This window comes from Anopheles moucheti, chromosome 2 (genome assembly GCF_943734755.1).
Source record: "Anopheles moucheti chromosome 2, idAnoMoucSN_F20_07, whole genome shotgun sequence".
NCBI lineage: Eukaryota > Metazoa > Arthropoda > Insecta > Diptera > Culicidae > Anopheles > Anopheles moucheti.
This window is the reverse complement of record NC_069140.1, coordinates 28,549,006-28,575,224: the sequence shown is the minus strand read 5'-3', so window position 1 is coordinate 28,575,224 and position 26,219 is coordinate 28,549,006. Positions and strand designations below refer to the sequence as shown.

The 26,219-nt window shown below is 45.9% G+C and overlaps 1 protein-coding gene and 1 long non-coding RNA gene across 2 annotated transcripts in view; both read left to right on the top strand.

The window, feature by feature from the left end:
- The first annotated feature begins 7,142 nt into the window (after positions 1 to 7,142).
- Positions 7,143 to 7,526, top strand: LOC128298981 (uncharacterized). Its single transcript, XR_008287286.1, has 3 exons — positions 7,143 to 7,214; positions 7,282 to 7,376; positions 7,453 to 7,526. It is a non-coding gene; the product is annotated as an uncharacterized LOC128298981 (long non-coding RNA).
- Positions 7,527 to 21,345: 13,819 nt separating this feature from the next.
- Positions 21,346 to 26,219, top strand: part of LOC128310520 (GATA-binding factor C) — a 99,960-nt gene continuing 95,086 nt past the window's right edge. The window contains exon 1 of the mRNA XM_053047177.1: positions 21,346 to 21,532. Coding sequence (XP_052903137.1) covers positions 21,346 to 21,532 — 187 coding nt within the window. The remainder of the gene's footprint in view (positions 21,533 to 26,219) is intronic.

Genomic DNA, 26,219 nt, shown 5'->3' with positions numbered 1-26,219 from the left:
TACTTCCACAGAGCATGCAGGTGGGTGTTGCAATAATCATTATTTTTCACGGAAAATTGTAAAAGGGACGAAACAGGCGACACCTTGTGCGTATGAATGGTGATGCATCATTTGTGCAACGGATCGGCCACTTTAAGGTGATAAAAATGTCTACACTTGAGGGTTTTTGTGGCTTTTGAGGAGGGTTTTGGTGGCTTTTCTTGCGAGTTCAATGAACCGACCGTTGCAGCAGCCATAATCGTAAGAAGAAGGGTTTTATTGGCTACCGGCTGGATGTTCGGCTTACATCTGGGACCGTTTCTCATCCGGCGTGATGGGTGTGTAACATGCAACATTCGCCCACTTTGAAGGTTGAGCAAACGAATGTTGGAAAACCTCCGTACCTTAATGCAGTGTATGTGTGGGTTTGTGAGAATTTAAAGTATTTTTACCGTGGCCAACATGAGCACGAGAAAAACATTTTTTTTAAATGCAAAACTACAAACAGCAACCCAAATAACCCACCAATCATCGTTCTTCGCCCTAGACGTCTCACGATTGATGATGCACCTTTTGCATGAAAGGTTGAGCATGATGCTCGTATCGCCACCGTCAGTGACATTTGCATCAATGGGACAGCATTTTCCATCTTCTTGCTAGAAAAAAGAAGTCCCTACCGCTAGAGAAAGAGATCAACCGGCTCTCGAACAGGGTTGGGGGAAAAAAACAAAAGAGGGCGCTTAGTGCAATGAATGATTGAAGCCGAATGATAGCACGAGGTACGATTCCGTTTGATGTTTTTGCCTGTGCAATTACTACCGAACCGGCTGATGGCTCGGTAACCAGCAGATGTCATTACGAATGCACTTTGTGCACCATTGCTCCGGGGGTGCAGGTCTTGTCTGGTTTGCCGGAATGTCAATACACGATTACGGTTAGCAATGGTACAGACATTTGCACACGTTTGCCTTTCAACACTGTTTGATGTGTGATGCGTATGTGGAAGGATCGGTTTAATGTTGGAATGTGTTGCTTTATAGAAATTTTAAAGCCCAATTTTATGTCACAAATATACGAAACAACGTAGCTTGATTATTTCCGTGAATTAAAAAAAGCAAAAACGTCAACTGCAGGAGATTTAGCATTTTGACTAGAAAATAATCACATTCACATTAGTAAAGACTAGTAAACATTTAGGGCAAATAAAATTAAAAACTGTTTTTAAAAATAATTAAGGAATATTTTAAGGTATTTGATTCACAATTTAATGAATTTTTAGTTCTGAAAAACAATACTTGGAGGAAATCCCGGAAAAGCGTTTGAAAAATGAGTATTTTGAATTGTGTATGGGCATTAGCATTCGAAGTAAATATTTTCAATTTATTTATCGAATTATTGATCAAAAAATTTAAGATATTCTTGTACCCTTGCAAACATTCTGTAAACTCTTTTTGGAAGTAAAATTCGATGCGATTTTTTCAAACATGCTTAGTAAATATAACCAAATCTTTATTCAAACTGATTGCCTAATTAAAGCAACATTGCATTACATTGTATTTGCACAATGCAAATTGGCTAGTAACAAATTTTTCGATTTCCTCCAATCCAATCAATTGTCGTTCGTGGATGGGATCTTTCCACAGTACGGTATCAATCGCCCAAAAATTTCGGCCTTAAAATCTCGAAATAAGTTCACAAAACAAAGCTGGCCAAAAGCAATAAAACCGAAACCATTTTTCTAGAACCTTGTGAGAGCAGAGCGCCGAAATAGCAACGAACCAACCGCAAGAATCACGGCAAACGCAAATGCAAATTTATTGTAACTCCCGCTGGCCGTGGCCTCACTCGCTTGCAATAATGTTTGCCAATACTTTTTACATTTTGCTTTCAAATTTGCTTTCCATTTTTGCTTTTCCCGTTCGGTACCCAGCAGACCGGTAGCCGTACAGCGTGTAAAAGAACACCACCGAGCATCAGTTTTTTTTTTGTTCGATTGTGGCTTATTGTTGCATGAGTTTTGGCGTGGCAACTTTAATTTCCTTTTCGCTTCCTACACCTCGCATATCCAGCTTCGTTCTTGTTTTTTTCTTTTCTATTTGCTGCTTCCTTACACCGTTTCGGATTCATTTTCATTCCAGTTTTAGGCAATGCATTCACCAATTGGTTTGGGGTATTATTCGCTGGAGTGCTTCATTTGCTGGCATTTAATTTGAAGCTGGTTTGTGTGTTGATTTTTGTCTCATTTCGTGGAAAATCGCTTCATTGGGAAGTTTCTGGGCCCACCGATATTGCGATATCCAGACCGCGAGGAAGGAGGTTTTTATTTCGTTCAATACCCCGGACACGGTTCTTCTGCAAATGGGTTTGTGTCGTTCACCGTCAGGTTCAGGCTTGCTGGTGTTCTAGGTGCACACACAAAGAACCCAATTCGTTTGTAATGTTTTGGACGCCGTGGTAAAAAAAAAGGCCAGCAATGAATTTGATTGCTTCGAGTTTGGGAAAAGCGAGGACATTGAGTATAATGGAAATTTATGGGTATGGGCTTTGTTTTGCATCATTGAACAAATAATTGGACAGTACTGATTCACTTAAGGAACTGATCGATAAAAAATGCTTTTCGTTTGTTGTTACTTGCCTTCGAGCAATGGGATCATTTGGATTCTCTGCCAAAATTGTTTCACTGTAATTTTTGGCAGGCGCATCAACGCCATCACTTCATCTCCATGTGGGCCTAACTAGCATATTTAACCTTTATGGACAGCCTTTACTAACAACACAGGTTGAGTCATCCGATTCTAATTCTAATTCTAATGACATGACCAGTCCAATTAAATCCTGACTAGTCTTATTCGTTACAAATTATTAAATTCATTCCACATCTAATACACCTGGTCATTCTACCAACTGCATTGGAGATGTTTCGTTTTTTTATATTTATTTTTTTGTTTCAAAATGGCACAGTTCTTGCTAGTGCAATATTTCATAAATAATGCATAATAAATATTGTACCTTTACGACGATATAATTTACACCCATTTTAAGCATTTCATTTTAAAATTACCCATTAATTTCCATACGCTACCGTAACCCGCTCAAAGTTGAACGGGTGACACAACCACATCGAAAGTGGCTGGTGACAGGATCATTCGTTAGCCGTGATGTGCCGAAGCGCACAAAGGGCACCAGGATCAGTTAAGGACCCGTGGCTCGATGAAAGGTACAACCGCCGGACCACCGGACCACCGGCACCATAAAAGAGCAACTGAGCAGCCAAAGAGTTATGAGTGCGGCTCCAAGAGCGACGACCACGCTCCAGCACTGCAATGCCAGCGAAAGGTTAAGCTTTTACCATCCGATCCGACACACACACACACACTGGACGCCTGCTCGGGGCACATTAATTCCTGCTGGAAAGCAAGGCTAAACATGACTGCGTCTGCAACCCGGTACCGGGAACACCCATCGGGCAGAAAGAAATCGGGCCGGCCAACTTCCGGCCCATGCGCTGGCCATGGATTCTTGCTGTCGGGCCATCATCAGCCCCAGCAGGCTGATTGCATTTTGCCCAACGACGTTCCCTGCCTGGGTCGGAGAATGCTTAACTTCCTTCTGCATCGAACCACGGTGCTTAACCGAGCCGGAAGTGGACCGATAGTTTTCGGATGATACGAGAGCTCCCTGGGGGTGGGCGCTCGAACGAGGTGGCAAGAACGCGGTGGCTATGCTTGCAGTTTTTTTGTTTTGTTTTGTATGTGTTTTTTTTTGCAATAATTTACTACCCACCGTCAAAAGCACAACGAGCCAATCATAAACATTTGTACGGTGCATATCTTCCTGCACTTCATGTTCATTCTCATGTTGGCCAAGCGAATCTGCCGTTCTTCCGCTTACATGTGCGGTCGTCCCGTTGGAAAAAGGGACTTTTCCCAGCCCAGCCATGCTTCGTCGTTCTAATACATTTATGCCCTTGCGTTCCACCACATTCACACACCCACCCACACACACACACACACGTGGCATGGACATGGCCGAATGGATTTAGGCCCCGTGCTGCTGTAGCCCGCTAAAACGAAAACCGAACCGAACACAGCCCGAAAGCTCAACCGGACCTGATTTAGGCGGGCTTCGGCAATGCTTTAATTATGTAAATTAGGTCATGAAAATAATGAATTACCCTTTGGCATGCACCTTTCAGCACATTCAGCACGGAAAGACGGACCACGGCGCGAAAACCGCGCGCGCGCTCGCTCGCGTCACTGTCTCGCCAGCTCGCCCGGGTGGGGCTTTTGCGGCCCCCAGTCCTCCCTTACCACCTTTCCTTTTCCCCTTCTTGGCCAGCCCACCGATCGGCCTCACAGCTTTTCCGTCAACCGGCTCCGAACGTTACCTTGTTCCGGTTGGAGTGCGCTGGTCAGTTCCGGGAAGTAGTGGAAAACCCGTCGACGGGGCAGGCAAAAAAAAACGACAAAACATAAAGACGAATAACAAAAAAATGTACAAGAAATACATTTCTTGTTGGACGTTGTGCTAGAACCACGAATACACGGAGAGAGAACCGAAAAAAAAGCAGACAGTGGGAAAGTCTGACTGCCCTTTAGAGATGGATTAATGGTTGCGCTACAATGGACCTTCACGATCGCATCAAAGTGGTGGGAGTTTGGGTGCAATTTTTAAACTTATCGTTTTAATATAAGCCAGGTATTTATGGGGAAGTGTGTCTCAACACTTGGATGGACAGGCATTTTAGGCGATTTTTAATTTCTGGCTACTTTCAGTGCCCAATAATTCCAAAGTCCTGAAATGTGTTTTAATATTTTATAATTAACTTTGTTGGTTTATAATTTTTTTTATCATTGTATATATTCCGTGCTATTTCTTCTTCTTCCCTTTATGCAATAATTATAATATTCTTCTCGAATTCTTCTAATATAGTCTATGCTACAGACTAGAAATATTTTAACTACGGTAGAGTTGTTTATGGCCAAAAATTAATTTGATGAAGTTTATGCGTAACCTGTTAAAATGGCTGATTTAGACAAATCTAAATATTTATTTAATGACATTTAAACTATATTGGAAAATGTTAGGAAATAAGATCGTTGGACAATATTGTTGTATTAAATTTCGTTCAATAAAAATGAAATTGTTTGGATCATCAGCGATGGCTTATTCTAATCACGAGTTTACTTTTAAAAGATGCATGAAACTATACACTTTCTCTGAGATTCATTATACTGCAGATTACGTTAGCACAAGAATTTGATAAATTTTAGATTAATCTATAGAAGAGCTCTTCGTTTTTCATGGTACTAATATTATCGTTTAAGTTTAATGAGTTGTTACGCATTAATATATATAAAAAAAACTATGATTATTTACATATCAAATAACCGTGACTATCCATTCTTCATTTTTTCTGACGAAAGATCGATATAAACTCATGTTTGATTTATCTAAATTATATAAAACAATTTTAAAATATTAAATTGATATCAATATAATGATCATTTAAAATAAACTTATAATACATGGCAAAATAAGCTTCAACTTATAATTTCGTTTGTGAAAAACGAGTGAAAATGACACGGCACTAAGAACCAGAAAAACAACACAATTCAAATTTTACAACAATACACCTATTTCAATATTTACGGTCTTATCACGTTGGCCGCACAGATCTAGCATGCTAGGTCTTTAAAAAAATCATAAATAGAAAAAAAACACACACACACACACACAACCCAACTGCCAATGAACTACCCCCCTCGAAAAAAACCCAAACAATGATGTGGCCAGTAATGTGTCAGTGGAACATCTGTTAATCGTCCTGATACCATCGGCACAAATCGCACATTCAACGCACTATCTCGGTGGCGGTGCAGATAGAAAAGGGCACACGAACTGTACGCGCGTGTAAGTGTGTGGAAGGAAAATCGAGACCCGAGATTCGGGCACTAGAAGCGGGGCGCTCTAATCGGTTTGCATCTCTGCGCCCTGGCTCTGTCTGCCGTTTCGAGTGACAATCGGAACGTTGAAATCTCAACCATCCAAAATACGATGCCAAAACTTGCACCCCTCCTCTGTGAACCGAGGTCCGGTTGGTGGACGTGGTGGTCCCTACCCGGGCTGAGTGTCGAGGGCTGGAACAGTTTCGGTGGGTTGTTGTTGTTGTGTATATTGTTGTTTTTTTTAGAGGCGCCTAAACGAACCACTCTTTAATGGTCAGACATTAACTAAAACTTATTTTTATTTCGAAGGGAACGAACGGTTTTTACAACGCGTTTACGCCGGTCGGTTCGAACAGTTTTCAGTTTTCTCCCATTACAATGGTGGAAAATGGCGTTCGCTGTTTGGGGGCTTTGCTGTTGATTGACAGCTTTAAAGGGACTGGCATTGAAAATGGTGGTGACCGGCCAGTTCTCATAGCGCGCGCACCGTCAGCTCGTGGGAGTAACTTTGGTAGAATCATGCACGAAAGCAACACAGTTTGAACGTGGTTTTGGAAGTAATCATAAATGTTCCAAAGCGGCAATAGAAAACCAAACACACGCACCTTCAAAATGGTTTGCAAAAGATACTTTTTCACAGAGCGTAACAAGCGTAAGAGGAAAAACGAAAAATGCCCAAATGAAGGCAGTAAAGTGTCCTGCCCAAAGTCGTTGTCAAGCTGAAGTTATTTCATTGTGTTTATGTCATCTTCCCGAGCGGCATTACATAGTGTGTGTGAGTGTGCACACAGGAAACAGCCCAGCGGTCAAGCTTTTACTCGTTTCTCTGCGTTTCACCCACTTCCAACCCTCGTTGGCCTATACTTTTATGCATCGACACATGCTATCTCCGTTTTTTTGTTCGTCAAGCATGTTCTTGACTCGCTCTTTCCGAACTTTACGAAAGTTTCGCACCGTCCGCGATGTGTATGTACACGTTGAGCTTATGGAATTATCCATGTGTGTGTAAAAATCATTTTGACAGGACCGACTTTCCGTAGTAGCCATAGTTTGTTTTGCTTCGACGTGGAAAGGTGTCTTGTGAGAATAGAACAAAAATGGTGTATAAAACCATTAAAAACAATCAAAAATGGCACCCAATCGGAAGAGCTAACTACCGCCAAGTGACTGGAAAGTTATGCCACTGAAATCGGAAAGGAAACATTGAGAAAAGTTGTGGAATGTTGACCAACGCGGCGTCAAGACAAGTTGACGCTGAAAATATATTATGGCTACCGCGGGATTTTGGTAAGTAATTAAATTCAATACATTTGGACTAATTCATCTAATTTACATCTTTCTTTTATCGGTGTAGGTATTTTTTGTTATTGTAAAGTGATTGGCACGAAGGACAAGACCATGAACACTGTCCAAGAAGAATGAAGCGGAAAGGACAAAAAATTAAGCATGGTAAGTGTGTACTTTTGTATGTTTTATACAAAATTTAAAGATTTAATTATTAATTGAAACTTTGTTTTATTTCCAGACCTACGCATAACACCATATCTGTAACCAAGAAAAGTGCAAGTGAAAAATATGTAAATAAAAGCAATAATAAATTATTTAAAAAATTACTTTTTGTCCTACGATATGATGACATAATCCCAATATGCAAGCAAATAACGCACCCATACCTAAGCGGATACCGCGCTGCACACCAATACATGCACAAAAAAGCTCTTCGTTAAGCGGGCTTCACAGAGGCTTCACTTGGACCAACTGAAGCCTCTGTGAAGCCCGCTTAACGAAGATTTTGACCGCTGGGAGAAGCTATCCTTTCGAATCCGAAATGTCACACAGCACACCAGGCTACCAACACAAAAGCCAAACAAGACTACCTTCCGAAAGCAATCGCAGCAACTGTGCTGCAAAAACAGTTCGACCATATCCAAAGTGTCAAGCGAAAGAAGACAAAAAAAAACAACCCTGCTGAGGAAAATAATGCTGGAAAACTTTACCGCTGGAGTGCGCATCTCCTCTCAGCACATCTCTTTAAAACCGACTTCACATACAGTGTTGCTAGAAATGCAACGTGGGGAGATGTGATAATGGGAGAAGCAAACAAAAAAAAGCACCAACAAAAACAACAACAACAACAACAAGCTGCTGACACAAAACAATTGCATTTTCCACCGTGGAGCTACTCTCTCCGGCTCGTTCTCACGTACAAAGGGGTGGTTGAAAAACGTTCTCTCGTTTTAGGGGTTGACTCACTGTACGCAAGAAGCGGCACGCGAATAAACCCGAGAGAGCGAGAAAGAGAACGTAAAAAGTTGCATCGAGCAAAGGGCGCGAATGTGACACCAGCTGCATCTGTGTGCGTTTCGCGCTCTCGCTCTCTCCCATCGCCAGCAACGGCACGTTCGTCACGCCTTTTCCATCGCGTAAGCCACACCTCTCGCGAAACTGCGATGCAAGCGAGAGCGTGACGGGTGCTCGAAACAACTCACCAGCGAGAGCGAAGCAACCACTGCGTACTCTCGCACTCGAAACCGTGCACGCGGTTAGGGCGCAATGCCTTTCATCCGTTCCTTCTTTTGAGCCAGTTCTTCGAAAACCGTTGGCTGGCGTGGTTGCGCGCGCGTGTTTCACGGATACAGTGTGCGCGGAAAATCGCGGTGTGATCCCCCCGAATTTTGTTAAACCCCGGCTAGGATTAGTGCGTAGCTGCTGAACGATTTTCGGATCAGTGGCCGAATCGGCGTGTGTGCACAAGCCTCCACCAGGCGATCGATTCGTGCATACGTGCGAAATACCGTGACAAAAAATTGCGTGCAAAATCTTTCATCCCCCAAACGGGAGTGCGTGAATACGTGTGTGTGATAGAGGGTGATTTTGCTGCATGTTTTAACCAGCCAGCAAAAAGTGCATCCATGTTTGGTGATACGACAGAAACAGAACAACGTAGCAGGCGCCACAACCGCGCGTGTCGTCTCAGTTGAAAAGCGTGGAACTAAGCTTAGAATTACTGCAAAAAATTCGAAAACTTCAACAGTGCAATTACAAACCCGTGGATGCAGAACGTTTTCGACAAGGCAGCGTATGATGTGATTGATCGATCAACACCGATACGTCCTACCCTTGCATACAGTGATCCAATCGCGCTGACAGTGACCATTCGATGCGTGTTTAGCAGGTGACAACGGGAGTGACCGCTTAGAAATTCTTCCAACACATCGTCGCAGTTGCTTGTCAGCTGGCGCCCGATTGTTGGTAACAATACTATCTGTAAGTGTCATTGTGGAATTTGTTAATTATCACTGCTACTACGTGTAAATTGTGGGAATTGTTCTAAGTGACGGAGTGCCGCACCTAGCGTCTCCACCCATCAGACCGGATTTGTCCATCTACCAGTATGTATGTGTGAGAGTATGTGTGTGTGTGTGTGTTTTAGTGCTAAAGGATTATTCCTCCTGACGTGAAAAATCCCCCACACAACTGGTAACTGGATACTGAGTGTATATTCACGACTTCTGAAGAGTTCGGCTCAGTGCACAACGCAATTATTACAAATAACATATTGTTCCAATAACAAAAATAGCGAAAACCAATTGTGAATAACACACAATCCGTGATCAGTGTGTGCGTGTACATGTTTTATGCTACCCGGCAGTATCGTATCAATTGCGTCGGCTATTTGAATTCAGGCGGATAGTGCAACAGCCTCCACAGGTGAGAAGAGCTGAGGGTCCCTTTCTTAGCACCCCAAACCTAGATACAACCAAGCAACCCACGTGTGTGTGCGTGTGTGTGAAGTACGGAAAGGAAGTGGCACAACACTTTGAGAGGACTGTAATAAAACAATTAAAGCCAAAATCGAGGTGCCATGCGGAGGTCCAGGTCCAAATACATCCAGAGTACCGAGAGTAGTTGAGCTGGAGTTGAAGTGTTCACAGTTGGAAAATATGCGTTTGCCCATGCTTTGTTAACCTGTGATAACCCACTAGTTACTGGTCTGAAATTGAGAAGCCACAAGAGCCCTCTAACTTGCATATACCTGTACGGTTGCATTCACCCCACGGAATCACTATCGGGACGTTGTTATCGGTGTCGTAAATTGGTAATAAATTAAACAATTTTGACACTTGAGTGCTTTCGATAACAGTTCATAATTGAACGGAGCTACAGAAGAGCCTTCTCATTCTCCCCCGGTTTCAGGCCGTCTCGGTCATCACCGACTTGCACTGGTGCATTTGGTTGTGGACGGAGATACATATTAGTGCGATCTTTCGCTTTTTTTTGTGTGTGTGTCTAATCCCATCGGTCACTTTCTTATCGCCACTAACTGACTTATTGGCCCCGTATCGCACCAATTTGGGGGTATCGATAAGACGCAGCGCGCCCTTTACAACGCCTTGTGCACGACACTGGCCCCATAATCAGATCACGGGTTTTGATGTGATTTGCGTACCGGTACACATGTTTCACTTGCTCGATTTTTGGCAGATTAGAGCTGGAGTCACAAATCGGCCCAGAAATAAGTGTGCACAACTTCAATGCTTTCGTGGTAAACTCCTCATAGGAGGTTTACATTTACGGTGAAGCCTCTTCCTGCACATGCTTGGTCAATAAACAGATCTTAAGGTTCACACGGTCTCCGCACTTGCCGACAACCCAATTTCGGGGCCTTATCTAATCAAATCAAACGCCATCAACGCCATCGATTGCCGAACGCACACCGAACGCAAACAGAACCTTACGAAACAGTTGGCCCGAGAGTGGTCAAGCAGTTGGGAATGGAAACAGAGCAAACAAAACCAGCAAGAAAACCCACCGTTATCGATCAAGCATCGAGAAGCAGCAGGCCCCGGGCGCGAGCACACCGCAAAAAGAAGATTGACAAGTTTGTCGATTTTTGTCTTGTATCACCACTTCCGTTATCAAATAGCGCGTCCCGAAAACACTATCGTGCGAAGATGTATCAGGTGCGCATCGGACAGTTCGAGGACTCTCCGGGGACTCACAAGCAAACCCGTCGGCATTTACACCACACGGGACGGTGTTGGAGCTGGCTTTTTTTGTATGTTCTTGTCTTGCCAGTGCCCTCACATCAAAAGTCTTTATGTGAGATTGTTCCTCCCGCATGTAATGGGCGGCGCAGCTGATATTGTTACATTACAGCTTTAAAAACTTTCCCCCGATACCCATGTTGGTGTGATGGCTTTTCCGTGCCGCGCCGAAAACAATGCTTTCGGTTGTTGCGCTAGACAGGACCGCGTGACGTTTGACGAGCGCAAGATAACGGCCAACCGTAACCCAACCGAGCCGGTGTATATCGACCACCAGAAGAAGAAAACGAATAACATCATCAAGGAACCACCGATCGATTCCACCACGCGTGCGTTTTGGTGCAATCAAATAAATGGATTTAAATTAGGCACCTTTTTTTCATTCGGCCGACCGATCGGGGTTTTGACCCGTACGGAAACAAATTTGTTTACTCGTGTTACCATTCGCATCGATTCGGCACACGGTCCCAGTTCTTGAGGTGAGAAGGGGGGCCGAGAATCGAAACGAGCCCTCATGGCAAACAAATGGCCGATAATTAGGATGGTCCAAAGACGCTACCCCTCAACCGGTGGCTGGGGTTTGATGAAATGTCCGCCCGGAAAGGCGAATGTTTAGGATGCAGTTATTGTGCAGCCGAGGACCGACGATCCACTACCAGCGACAGCGTGTTAGTTTTGTAATAATTTACCACCAGCACTGGCGGAGATTCGCGGAGTGCTCAAAACACTCGAACTCTTCACAGGAAGTCTTGTGATGTTGAGGTTAGGTTTTGTTGGTGGGATGGTAAGAAATTAAAAATTAATTAATTCTCTTAATTGACCAATGATTTGTTTGCTGGTTGCGGTTGCATCGGGACGTTTCGGTTGCCGTTTTTTTGGGCCGTAACGAACCGTTCTCAAACACCGTCGGTGTTGTTTCATTGAGGGAACACAGCCGCGACAACGGAGTGTAATTTTTCTCCCGTTTTGGTCCCGTGTTGGTCCCCCATTTCATTCACGTCGTTTGGCATCGGACGAATTCGCTTTTCTCGAGCCGGGAGTGTGTGTGTGAGTGTGTGTGCCCTGTGGGAGGGTTGAACACTTGAGCACAAACAAGAAGAAATTAACTTCGTACGTGCGTGTGTGTGCGTGTGTGTGTGTGTAGAATCAGAGAATCGAGGAGAAATAAATCAATAAATCAAAACACCACCCAAAACACTCCAATTGACCACACCGTACCAACGTTGGTAGCCCCCGATTCAATCCTTCGATCCGGTCGTGTTGGGAGTTGTCCGTACGCACCAAGAAGGTATCGGAACCGCTGAGTGTCGGTAAAGCAATCAAACATCCTTTACCCGTTCGCCTTCGCCTTTCGCGGGGTTTTCGGTGGCAAGAAAAATGATTTCATGACACCCGGCCGGCCGCAGTTTCAAACCTCACATTGGTGAACCTCACCCGGGACACGTACGAAAAAAGAAACAATAGTTCGCGGTACCGTTTGTCAGTGCTTTGGACGTAATGCGATGCGAGTGTTTGATTGTTTGCTTTGGAACTCCCGTGGCTTTTCAAATAGTCGGAGCTGCTCGGTCGGTGTAGAAATAATACTCCCAAAAAAACCAACTCTTCACCTTCTGGTCTAGACGAGAGTTTCTTGAGGATTCCGCTCCGTTGCGATAATTTCAATTTAAAACATTGACGCTTTCGAGCAATTTCTCGACGCTACCCCCCTGTTACGGTCGTGTTATCGGTGGCAAAACTGTGCGGCAATAGCAATGCCTGAAATGATCCTCAACGAACGATCGAGAGTTTACGAGTGAACCGTAAGGCGCGTGGTGCTGGTAGCTCATTTATCATCATCCTAATAGATTCCCGGGGATCGATGATCTTCTTTGGAGGTCTTGGCCGTACGAATGGGTCTTGGGTTCCGAGAAATTCTCCCTCGGACCCAGATCCGATCACCCACTGGGAGCAGCTTTCCACACAGTTGTGTTAGTGACTCGTAGTGTGTGTGTGTGTGCGAGTTAATTAATTACTCAAATACGTACATCCAGCCCAGAGCATAGTAGGCTTCGTTCGCGATCGATTGGTCTACGCTCGGGAAGAAAGTTATTGATTGTTTTTTTTTTATTCACCGAGTTCCACCATAGGAAACCCATTTTCTTGGAGTTTGGTACCCAACACGGAGGTTCTGGGTCGCGTACCAACGAAGGTGTTGCCACCGTAGCTTCTTTCAGCCAGTTGTCTAATCAGGTTGCTCTCGGGGAGTAGCTTGAAGATGTTGAAATATGAACCCCCGGCATGCAGTCACAGACCTGCTGAGACACCTTCTGTGTGTGTGTGTGCGAGATAAAACAATTTATCACCATAAATTGGCCCGACCTGGACCTGGCGGGTGCGCAATTACGCTGCAGTGTACTCCAAACGGTCTAAACGGGAATTGAACATTGTGTGCCGTCCACAGTATCCCGTATCTATTTGGAAGTTCCGGGATAGCAACGCGGAATCCCGATCGCATGATCGATGGTTATTGGCCGCTGGAATAGTGCGAAAGGGGGGCAGTTGGTTGGTTGGGGTTGGTCTTTTTGTTTTTTTTTCGCACCCCCCAAAAAATGCAGCCCAGGTGGTCGCGTGCGTGAGCCCGTCCGGTGAGTGGCGATCGTGTGAAAGATACGGCGGACGGCAAACTGACGGCACGTAGCACCGATCGACAGACAATGGGGCTGACTGATGCGATAAGTGATTGAGATTTATTAGACTGTGCGCAAAGCATGGGATTTGAAGGATTTGAGGGTGGCTAAACGATAGCCGTTAGCATTCGGTACACCGATCGATCGGTTCTTGGGTTCGATTTGGAGACTTCTTCGCCATTTTTTTTTTCTCCCCGGCCGACTCTGACCCCTCTCCAAACGTCCCAAATAATTATACCGATGATTGAACGGCTTTCTCGGAATGGATGTGTTGGGTTTCCTTTTTTGTGACGCTCGGTGGCAGCAGGGAAAAGTCTTCAATCTGCGAGGAAATTATACACCGATCACATGCACAATGGTAGATAAATTTCCACTCCCATTGCAATTATTCAAATTAATCTACCGTTTCGCTGCACTTTCGCGTTTGCTCTAATTTTGGGCACCTTTTCGTGTGTTCCTGTCCTTCTTTTACCGTTCTGTCTACTTTCGGGGCCCAAAAAAAAACTGAAAAACACCACCGCATACCACCTTTGCTCGGCAATCGTCACCTCAAAAATCGTCCACCGTAACGATCGCGTAGCTTTTCACAGGATGGCACACCGGTGCGCACATAGAAGGAAGAAACCGAGTCAAGGAAAAAAAAACAACCCTTACCGCACCGTTTGCTTTCCCTTGCACCATCCAAGCAACGAAAATCGGTTTGGATTCTCTTAAGACAAAGCTTTTTGCTTCACTCCAAAAACAAAAAAAATAGCGTCCAAACTCTAACCTTGCGCTAGACATTTGGACGGTGGGTTTTTTGGAGCGTCCAGATTCAAATACCCTCCCACCCTCATACACACACACACATACAAAACCCACACTGGGGTTGGGGGTGGGTTGCGCATAAATCCCGAACCTTTCTCGACCTGTCAGCCGGCGATTAAGACGGGCGCGGCATTTTATGGTGCCACCACCTCATTTGCCGGTGGGTGGGAAAGGTGAGCGGTGGCATGATGCGACCCACAACTGTCCTACCCCTTCTTTCTCTTCCTCTTTCATACCTATCCCGGCCGCCTAGCGCATTGAGAATGGATTGTAACGGGGTAGTCGCGCGACAAAGACGCGCGCGCAGGGTGGGTTTTGCTTTTTTGTGTTTTTTTGCGCAAATAAGTTGTCACTGTGTGCGAGCGGCTCGTGATTTGTGCGCACGATTCGGTCAAGTGATTTTTCGGCTCTTCCCGAAAAACCGCCACAGGTCGTACGCAAAATGTGGAGGAGTTTAATGTTTGAGCTTTATCTTCGAGGTGGCTCCTACATCCTACACAGAAGGGAAGATTGGGTGGAAAAGCTGGTGCCAGGGTTGGGGAAATTAAACCAAAAAGAGAAAAAAAACGAAGTAAATTTTAACACACGATACGCGCTTCGTTTTAAATTTTCCACCTGGTTGGGTATTGTGTTTAACATGGAAATCTTTTTTCTTTCTAAAACGAAACCCACAAAAAAAGGCCACGCCACGCTAACACGCCGAAGCGCGTTGCCAGTGTGTAGCCACTCCTGTTAGAGGGACACGTTTGCCAACCTGTTTGGCCAAGAGAAAGGAACTCGAATCGGTTCTACTTTGCATTCATTTTCTTGAGGTGTTTCGGTGTACGGCAAACTGGCAAACAGCGTTTAAAAAAAAAATGGGTAAGCATTATGGTAATGCTCGGACGTTTAACACTCATTTGTAGCCATTGTTTTGCGTATCGTTTGATTTCGTAAACAGACCATCAATAGACGGTTGGTTTAAAATAGACGAGTCATAGATCAGCATGACGATGGTGATGATTTGTGGTGCAAACGTAGCGGCCGGCAGCAAGATAAGATTAAAAATGAACTCTGTATGCAAATATTTGGTGAGAAGTGCCTTGATGAGTATTTTCAATAGGGTTCCGTGACGTTTCGCTAAACAATATGCCACAATTATAGTTTTGGCAATTAAAATTTTCCTTTTTTGACGTTAAGATAAAGCTTAATTAACGTGCAACGTGCATATTTATCTGTTTTATGCTAAAATATTCTTCGCAAAGGGTAAATGATATAACAATTAACCCGCTAAACTGTGGGCTAAATTGGATAATCGAGTGAAGGAAAAGTGTTGCCCTTTCGGAACGTCTGAAGATCTTCATGCAGAGCTCGTCTAAGACTTCAGAATTGTTTATAATGAACAGTTTTTGCTGTAACTTCCAGCTCAGAACTCTCGTACAACCAATCAGAGTTGTCCGCAGTGGAATTGGAATCGCTGAAGTACGTTACCACACACCCTGGACATGGAAAGATACTGGAATCGAGGGCCAGAAAGTAATGAGACAACGGCGTAAGCTGTGGTGTTCACTATGGGTGGGAAATATACCACCTTTTACCAACAGTCAACATCCTCCCGGACACTGTCGCGCATCATTATTGGCCGTAACTCCATCGTGTCCCGTTGAGAGTCCTCCGGGTTTTCAGTCTCGAGTCTAGTTGACCATATCGCCTCATGACCGGGAATGGGAAGACACGTAGTGGTCTGTTGTGCTCTGCTTTGCCAGTTTGCAGTTGTTAGTCATTTGTAACTACTTTTAACGATCGGTTGTTTGGTTCAGCATCGTATAAAAAGAAAACCCCTAACGCATTACAATCGTGTAATAGGAATTAACGACAGTAACGAACGAAAATGAACGAACCGAATGATTAAATGGAGACTGGCCAGCAAAACAAGCACGGCGGGGATGGAAAGCGAACAGGGAGAGAGAGAGAGAGTGAAAGAATTAGAGGAAAATAAAAGCACAAAAAAAGGAAGTTTGATGTAAAACATAAAACCCGGCTGGAACAGGTCGACTAATTGCGATCGGTACTGCCCATATCGGTACGCCCGAGATGACCGGATCGGAATGCAATGAAGGTGGCTTTTCTCTTTTCTTTTCTTCTTGCCTGTCACCGCAAAATCACCGTTCTGATCGGTGGTAAAGCCGATCTATCGATTGCTAATCAATTGCATTATTCAGAAAATTCTTTTCGCTTTTTTTTCTCTCGCACGTCAATTGTTTTAAAGTCCATCTCGCTCCACACTAGAACTAGTGTCACCCGTAATGGCTTTGCATGATCATTCATGTTTTGATTGTTCTGCACTTTACTGCCCCTTCGCAGCTAAAGAGCATCCACTACAATAAACCACCGAACGGATGATGAATGAACGACTTCTAGTACGGGGACGCTTAGATGTTGGTAGTTTTTTTATTGGAACCTCTGACCGGTTTCATTCGCTGATTTCTTGTTGACGTTGTTGGTTTGTGTGCCGTGCGTTTCATTTCTTTTACGACACCCGTCATGATTTTGATGGCCACATATAACATGCATAAATGAGGGTCCTATTAGGCTGACACCGACAGCTACTACTACCGAATGTTGGAACTTCACCACCCCTGCGCACTTTCTTTACGGAAAAATCTTAGCCGTGCGTCCGTCAAACGGTGGAGAGTTTTATTGTTGAGCTTCAATGACGTTGCTTTTTATTAGATTCTTATGAATGTGAGCATGATTTTGTTTTTATTCTTGTAGTCATTCTTTACGACGCACGCTATCAAGATTGCCAACTGGTGTGCGTACTGGGTGAGGGGGCCGGGCAGCCGACGGGATGCGGCCCGAAGGTGGTTAGTACTATAAATGTTATTATTTCACTTACTACTGTTTCTGCTCCCGAAAGCTCCCGAGCACCATTAATGAGTTGGCAGGGCAGGAAAAAAAAAGAGGTTTATCCGAGGGGTCACTCGTTTTGCTACGTACGCAAACATCACCCGTGGCAGTCGTCTTGGAGAGGTCGTCGTAAAAGAAGAGGGCACTATAAAATTACAGTACCAATTGTCGTCGTAAAAAACGGACAGTGGACCACGCGAGTAAAGGCGGCGAGTAGTGATCTGTGCGAACGGTACGTAAAGGTCCTGCCCGCACCAAGCCAGGCCAGCACACAAAATGGCGGCGAATGAAATGTGGTAGAACATGAAGCATGTTTTTATTATGATGTTGTTGTCACATGCCCGGATACACTAGCTAGAACCCGGCGACAAGACGCACCGGACTCGTCCAAAAGTTCGGCCAAAGTAGTTTATGTTTTATGTCGGGAAGTAAGAAATTTGAAGCTATAAGTTTTGGTGACAGTTGCTTTCGACTTCCGTTGTGACTCGTGAATTGTTGCGGGAGGGGGAGAGCTTGATTATCTAGGGAACTACATAGAAAAAGACTTCTCGGGTCTCTGTACCATTAGCCGTGCATTTCCTGTCCACAAAACCATCTAAAAGCAGTAGCTTAATCAGAGCCTGGGCTAAGGTTAATGAACAGTCGTACGCCACACGAAGCGAACCGTTTCGTGCAAGGTGCAAGAGGCGTACCATCGTGTTGATGACACCTATGGCAATGGTTTTTGTAGTTCGTTAAGATCATGTGATTTAATTACACTCGTCACTTCGCAACTGCCCAAGTGTTCCAAAAATTAAAGTGACACCACCAAAAAGTGACACCAGCGCCGGGCGCTTTTTCGCCCTCTCGCCGTTGGCGGATTGGCTTGTTTGGGGTATGCGTGCGGATGGGACTCCCGACTGTTGTCCCCGAACCGAAGGAGCCGCCAAAGACCGACACCGAACATGGGCAGGCGAATGATTAGAATGTCGTTGGCACGCAAACGTGTGGCGTTGGCATATAATTGAATTATTCAATCGGTAACGATTTCCTATTCCATCGATTACGTGTTGACAGAAGCGTGTTCGGTACGGTTTGATGGCCTTTTTTGCTGATTAAGCTAAAAGGCGAGGCGTAGCTAAAAAAAATGATTGGAAAAATGGCAAGAAGGATTCTACTTAGAAAAAGGTTGTTTGAGTTTGATTTTTTAAATATAATCATCTCATATTAGTTGTATGTTTGAGATAGAATTCCATTTATCGACAAAGTTGCATAAATTTGCCACGAATTGCTACATTGTTTCATTGAATTGTATGCTTCCTTTTACCTTTCTATTTCCCATTCCAACGGGTCAGATACGGTGACGGAAATATGATATCCTTCAACTCGGTACCATTACCGCTCGGTACGGATTGTTACATTTCCCATTCCGTATTTTCCGCCCAGCACACACACAGACATAAAAACCCCGGTGGAAAAGTTTCAAGAGGGTTTGGTACGAGTCCACCCCGGGTAACCTTGGGACGGGAAACTCCACTCCCCGTGCGAACGAGCGGATGATCGAGACCCCGATATCGATTACGTCGCAAGCACACTTACTTTTTCAACGTTCTAAACAGCTTCATTGTTGCGCACAGCGGTTGAGCGTTGCCTTTGTGGCGCAATAAAGAAATAAAGAGCCGAACCAACAGGGTAACGAAGCAAAAAAAAAAAACAACACAAACGCACCCGTTTGCGATCCTTGAACACATTGTTCCGTCTAAGCTTTAAGAGGCGTGCTTTTGGGCAAACAAAACAACAAAAAAACGGTACTTCTGCAAAGGATCACAGATCGGCCGGACGGAGTGGCTGTTTTGCTGCGGGAGATTTCGTTGCATCAAGCAGCGAACTTGTGCATTTATTTTTAAATCGCTTTTTGCTTCTTGTTCCGTTCGGTTTATCGATTGGCGAATAGGTTTATTCGCATGCTGAGTGTATGGCAATCGAGCGATTGTGCTGAGCGATTCGCCATTTTATGCTTGCTTGTTGTTGTTGCAGAGGGGACCGTTCCCCTGTGTGAATGTGTGTGGAAGGGATGTGGCGCCCTTCACAGCCGGCGCTTATCATTTTGCTGTCAACGATCAATTGTTAAGCCACCAATTCGCTGATTATGCTACCAGGAACGAACTCGGGAAAATGAGCTGGAAAATTAAGCTATTCCATGTGTAAGGAACGCAAGAAAATGGCCGGCCGTTTTGCTTAAATGTCAACCCCTTTTTCAACTCTTCCATCATCAAAACGGAACAAAACACACTCCGCGTGGAATAGTTTTACATTATTTCGTGACGCTTGTATCGGCGAAAATTAACAAAACAAAGAGACACATCGCGTCGCATCACCTGACGAGACGTGGACATCATTTCAATGTCACAAATTACGCGACTAAACGCTTACCGATCGCTGATGTGGCGGTGTTGATGATGTTTGCCCTGCATTTGTATATATATATCGATTGGATAGCAATCGTTGAGTTATCATGCAGTGTATTACATGCTGATAGCATCCGTATATGCCCAAAACGGCGCCAAGACGCTACCCGTAGGTGCAGGTGAACGATAGCGATAGGTGACACGAAGGGCGGCTAGACAGCGAACCCTCTGCTCGCCGGCCGCCCATCTTGCGCCGGTGAAACGCACGGGACATTTGGACGCTTTTTATCAGTCGTTTTCCTCCATCACCTTGCGGATGGATGGATTGTTCTAGGTAGCGAAGAAGCTATGATAACGATCCCGCCGTCGTTGCGATAACGTCTGTTCGATCACCGACCGTTCAAGTGTGTGGTGCTGTTTCTGCTACAATCTAGCTCTGGCGGTGTATCGGACAGGATCGGTGTCAATTTCACAATTTCACTCACGACCCAAAATCCCGATGCGCAAACGGGGTAGTGAATGAATAGGTTAGTGTGTGAAGGAATGACTGTGTGTATGTTTTTCCATTTTCCTTCCGAAACCAAAATTCGAATCGTAAGGGAGCCTACAATTTTCCACCTTATTTAAGCGGTTGATTACCAGTCTAATGATATTGTCTGTTTTTGTTTTGCTTACAATAATGGTTTTCTTTTCGCTTTTCTTCCACCAGCAGTGCTGCAGAGCCCGTGGCATACAGGGCACAGGGGGTGAACGGAGGCCAACAAAAAAAAAAAAACCAAGTCAGAATTTCTCACAAAAGGAAACAATTTGTTTCGTTGAATGAGCAACATCCAACGTCGTGTGTATACATTACAAACCACCCCGAAAAAAAGCATCGGCATCCCCATCATCGGCCAACCCTGATAGGTCGAACGTGAAGCACCTCCGAAAAAACAAGTCACATACCGTCGTCCGCACGCGTACCGGTTCGCGCGTTTCGTATGCGGCACCAGCGGAATGATATTCCACCGCGTGTGTTCCACCGTTGGGTGCGCTTAGATGACGAATGAACAAAGGAGAGCAGCGCGATAAATAAGTGTACGGCGCGCTCCGCGGGTGTACTGCGTCGTGACCCGCGCGGTGTTTTTTTTTCCCCCGAACTTCCCCGAAGCGTTCGCCGATCGACGAATCGGAATATTGCGCTGCGATTTGCGATCCACCATTTTGTGTCGACCGGCCGGAGCCCGCATGCATCGGTGTGCGTCCGCGGCGAGTGGCATCGGCAGCGCAGTGACATGCCCGCGCACCGGAATGTGGAGCGAATAGATGCAACGGCAGACACGACCGAACCAGTGCGCGCTGGGATGAAAACTGTTCCGCGAAGGAAAAACTGTTGCCGTCTAAGTTGAGCGCCAAGGGAAATTCGTCCCTCCAGCACGAGCAAGGACATCGCAGAAATCGTGTTTGTAATCGTGCAATCAATTACAATTTTGCGTTTCGGTTTGTTGCAAGTGCGTAAGTGAGCGTGAGCGTTTGGTGCGGTGCGTGAGTGAGTGAGTGAGTGTGAGAAAGTTACATTGTGAGCGTAAGAAGCAGTAGGCGACTTTGTTTTTTGTTTTCGCGCAAGTTTCCAGCAGCCATCATGGATATGACGTCGGCAGCGGAGGCACGCAGCTGGTACGACAACCAGCGGCTCGGTGGCTCACCCGGTACATCGGCCGCCCTCGGTCACCAGACGGCCGCGGTCGATCCGTCCGAGATGAACCCATTCTACCCGCTGGAAAATGGCTCCCATCGGCGCTACTACCCGACCAGCTACGGACCGCACGGTAAGTGTTTCGACAAATCAAACATTTTATTTGCCTTTTTTCGAAGTACATTTCGAAGTGGAAAAAGTTTGTGTCTATTTTTTTTTTGGTTGTTGTCTACTTTGCTGTAGAGACAAACATTGTTTAGAGGTTGTTTTACGAACTATCGACCGAAACCCCAAATCTGCGGCACATTGGTGTGGTGCGCGGTGCTAGCGTGGCTCGGTTATTTCAATTTCAATTACATAAAAAAGTAATTAACAATAATTACTACAGCGCAGCCATAGAGTCGGGCGGTACCCGCGCACCGAGTGTTAATGCAGTGCTCCGTACGTACCGTTCGGTCTCGGGGCTGAACGTTTTTGGCCTCCCCCCGGACGGCACGGACGGTTGTGAATGGCACAGGAACCAAACTGCAATTGAGATTTCCATCAAGAACAACGAGACGCTTGAACGCGTCGCGGAAATGTAATTATCGCACGCCAAAATAAGAAAAAAAAAACGTCGCACCCTGTCTCTCCCACCCTGTATCCTCCTCCACCCTTGTTTGGAGTGGAGTGAGTTGGAGCGCATTATTGTGCAACGAGTAGACCCGAGGGGCGTGCCCCTCACACACGGATGTCCCAAAAACTGCGGCTTGTATCGGCACAACACAGCACAAGCGAAGACATGAATGGCGCTTCACAAGATACGATGGTAATTACTTTATCATTGAAAATTTGGCCAGTACCGTCCACCGTTGCATGTGTGCCGAGGTACCGAGGCTGGCGACATGCGGCACCCGTATTGTCCCGTACGTGATCGGTTGCGAGTGCGAACGAGACGGTTCGTCGCTTGATGGGACGTTGAAGTTGAGCGTTTTTTAGTGGCGAGGGTTGCAGTTGTGTGGCCGGTGTGGCGCAGCACGCTTTGAGTTGCATGTCGAAAATGAAGACGACGCGTTCCGTGCCTGAATGCAATTCATCTGTCCCGCGTCTCCCAAGTATGACCCTGCGTCACCCCTATTCCCATCAGTCTAGTTAGTGTTTTTTTTGTTTTTTGTTTTTTGGGATGGGAATGAGCTCTCGTAGCGTTGGTTGGTTTGCTTTTAATGTGTGTGCGAGGTAGAAAACGCAAAAAATTGCCAACTGACCTGTGCGCGGGTTCCGGGAGAGAATAGCTAAAATGCGATGCGAACACTTCCACCGGTGCTTCACCGTGCAGATCCCACCGACTGAAGGGCCATTTTCCCTCCGTGAGGTTTGTAATTAAAAGATGCTTAATCTCAATGCGTCACACGAGCTGGGAGGAAGACGGTGTATCCTGAGGAATGGTTTTGATGAAGTTTCGAAGCGCTGAAGACTACAGGGAAAAAACAGTCAAAAACACATTTCAACCATTAAACAAGGTTTGGTGATTAGCGATGTGGTTTTTGGCTCCCCATCAGCAAAATATACATTTAATGAAGTAGCGATGAAAATTAATCCCCATTTCGATTTTCACCCAAACATCCTAGAATCCATTCTCACTCACACAAATGTTCGTGTCGTGGCGGGAAGTCTAGCAAAACGGTTTTGTGTTTTTCCTTTATTACTACGCTCACGAATCAATCACCTCCACTCTTTCGAACCCTGAGCTTGGTACACTAAATTTCTACTACCATTTGATTGGGTTTGATGCGCAATAAATCTCACGATCGCGTTTCAATCACGATCGCCCCGTCCGGACGATGCCGATTTGGCCGTTATGCCAGGAAGGTAAATTTTAATTTAAATATTTGATTTACTTCTCGCTACCAGACGCACATTAAACTGATGGCGGACCAGACGCGATGAGACGTCTGAGCCGAGCGGTTGATTCGTCTTCCACGATCGTATTACGTGGTGGAAAGGGAGTCTAGCCGCGCATCATTTTCGACCGATCGCTAGCAGCTGGCTCGGGCACGATTAATAGAGCTGGACGATTTGTTAGAGTGGGCCAGCATTTAATGGTTCCTAGGAAGGTGGTAACTGTTTTATTGCTTCTGTCTCCAAACAGCTTCACCCGCTCGATGCCTCCGGCGGCGAGCAATGAAGCTGATAAAAACAAATCAAACCCAAACATGCAAATGGTACGCGCGGCCGTTCGGAGACGAGCGAATCGGACGTGTCGCCGGCAACAGGTTCGCGGATGGCAACCTCTACGGAACCAAAACCCCTCCCGGATCGTGATTGATTGATATCTCACCGTTCTACCGAGTTTTATGTGACTCTCTGTGTGTGTGTGGAAACGATGGATCTATCAACTCACGGTGGGGAGTGGTGTCACTATTATTTTGGTTTATTGGCAAAGCAGCAGCAGCAGCAACAGCAAGGCTCGGGGCAAACGACGGCTGGCATCATAAAATAATCGATAACACGATACGCGTCCACACACCACGCCATCGAACGCGAGGCACATTAGCATTTCGAAGGGATCGGGCTTCCGTGGGTTTTTGGGTTTTCGGGCTGCGGCAAGGTCGGTTCCATCCTACCGTTAGCCGAGCTGCGAACGAACGCCACAATCGCTTTATTAGAGAGCTGAAGATTTTTTAGGCGATTTTTATGGCCGCTTCAATCGCGCTGGCGACATTTATCTACGAACGGGGGAAGAATATTTGAAACTCCCATTCCGACTGTGCGCTTAGGTATTGGCCGAAGAAAAGGTCACCAGAAACGTTTGTGTCACACAGTTGCCAAATTGTGAACGGCCATCTTTCCTCAACCGACAGCATTAAAGTGTGTTTTAATCACCGAAAATTCATCGACACGAACAACATCGTGCGGGTCGTGACGCTGGAAGGAGTTTTTTTTTCTCTCTCTCGACTGTCCCTAAATGGAAATAGGAGTTTCTGGCATTCCAGACGGAGATGGAGTCTTCCGCATTTTCCTGAAACGCACGCGTCTCCATTTGCGATTCCTGGCTAATTCAATCAGCCTCCGTCTGATGGTCGTATCGCGAGCCATAATGAGATGGCTAGACACGGTGTTCGACGGAAGAAAGTGTCGCACGAATGTGTGCGCGGACTGTGAGGTGCAAAGGCCCCGGAGGAAAAACTGTTGCTCCAAAACCGAAACCTCTCTCATTCACAGCGCAGTCCCTCCCCAGCAAAACGAGAGCTTTCAATTGCTAGAGTATGCAATTAATTGCTACTTTCCGATGCGCACGGTCACGGCACGGTCCGGCACATTAATCTGCAAAAATTAATCTGTCATCTCGGGGCTGATGTCTTAATTGAGCCTAATTACCACATTTGTGTCGACCGGTGACCCCTCACTAGTCGCTAGGGGCAGCCCGCTCCCATGCGGACTCGGAACGCTCGGATCGCATTAAGATCCTTTTGGGAGTGATTCGCCTTCCCGGCCGATAGTCTGGCCGCGTTCGCGCGCACTCGAGCGCCACTTAAAATTCCAACCAGTCCAGTCCAGCCTGGCGTTTCGATCCATTGCTGCCGACCGATCACCGCCAGCTGGGCTTTCTCTTTCGCACCGCAGCGTCCGATCGCAGCCGAAAAACTCGAGCGGCCGCGACGATTGGTTGTGGTTTTTGCCGCGCCGGCCAAACACAATCAAACTGTCATAATTCAATTTAGCGTTCCGGCTACCAGGCAGCCGGCTTCTGTTTTCTTACATCGGGGAGCTGATCGAACGCAGATGGGCGCCTTTCGGGTATCTGCGGCATAGGCGGCATACACACTCCCGTTTGATTGCGCGTTTCGGCGGCATGATTCGGCGGCACAAACAAAACGTCCGCCACCGACCCAAACTGCCGATCGATCGCTGGGGGGTTGCGTGTTGGGGGTGGGGGGTGGTAGTTTTTTTTCATTTTGTGGGACGATCATATTTCGATGATCGCACCTTAGCCTTCACTTAAGCAACGGATCAAATGGGGTTCGTGAGCCAAAAAAAACGATACGCTAAGGTGAAACAGCAAAATTAAATTTTAAAACAAAAGTGACAGAAAGAGTGAGAGAGAGAGAGAGAGAGAGAGAAAGAGAGAGAAAAGGAGAAAGGTAAAATTAAAGGCTTTTCTTAATAAACACATTAAAACAAATAAGTGCTCCTTTTTTTTCCCCGCTCTCTTCTTCGTGCATTTCGGCGAATTGTCTTTCGGTGGCGTATTTTCCTTCCCCCTTGTGTTGCTTGTTGTTGTTGAGGAGAAAATGACCATCATCTTTGAATTTCTCCGCCCTCCGTCCCACAAACACCCAACAAAACCTGCCGGTGCGCGCGCTTCTCTAGTTAAAGATCCGATGTGCTCCAAATATAACCAGACGAGTGGCCATTAGGGGTAACACCACCGCCACCGCCGGTCGCAGGTTAATCCATTAAAAGGTTTTTCCTTTGCCGCCCAGGGGTTAGCCATCAGCGTACGATCGTAGATAGTTCGCCGTTGCGTACCGAGACCGAGAAGTTGTGCTTTTCTTCTTCCGAGGTTGAAACATTTTTTTTTCAATCTCTCGCCGTGCGTGGCCGTGGATCGCGATCCTCCTTGAGGCTTGAGTCTTGTGCTACTCCAGCTGGTCGGCGGATTGGGTGCTGAACGAGTCGGCCGAGTGCGTCCTTCCAGACCCTCGTTGCCGTGGTGGCTAGTGGTTTGGTTCGGAAATTGCAAGCTCATGCTAAATAAAATCAAATTATGTTACAACATGCGGCCCAAACAGGCGGCAGTCATTCGGTGTCGAGTAAAACTTTACACTGCGGCCATGTGT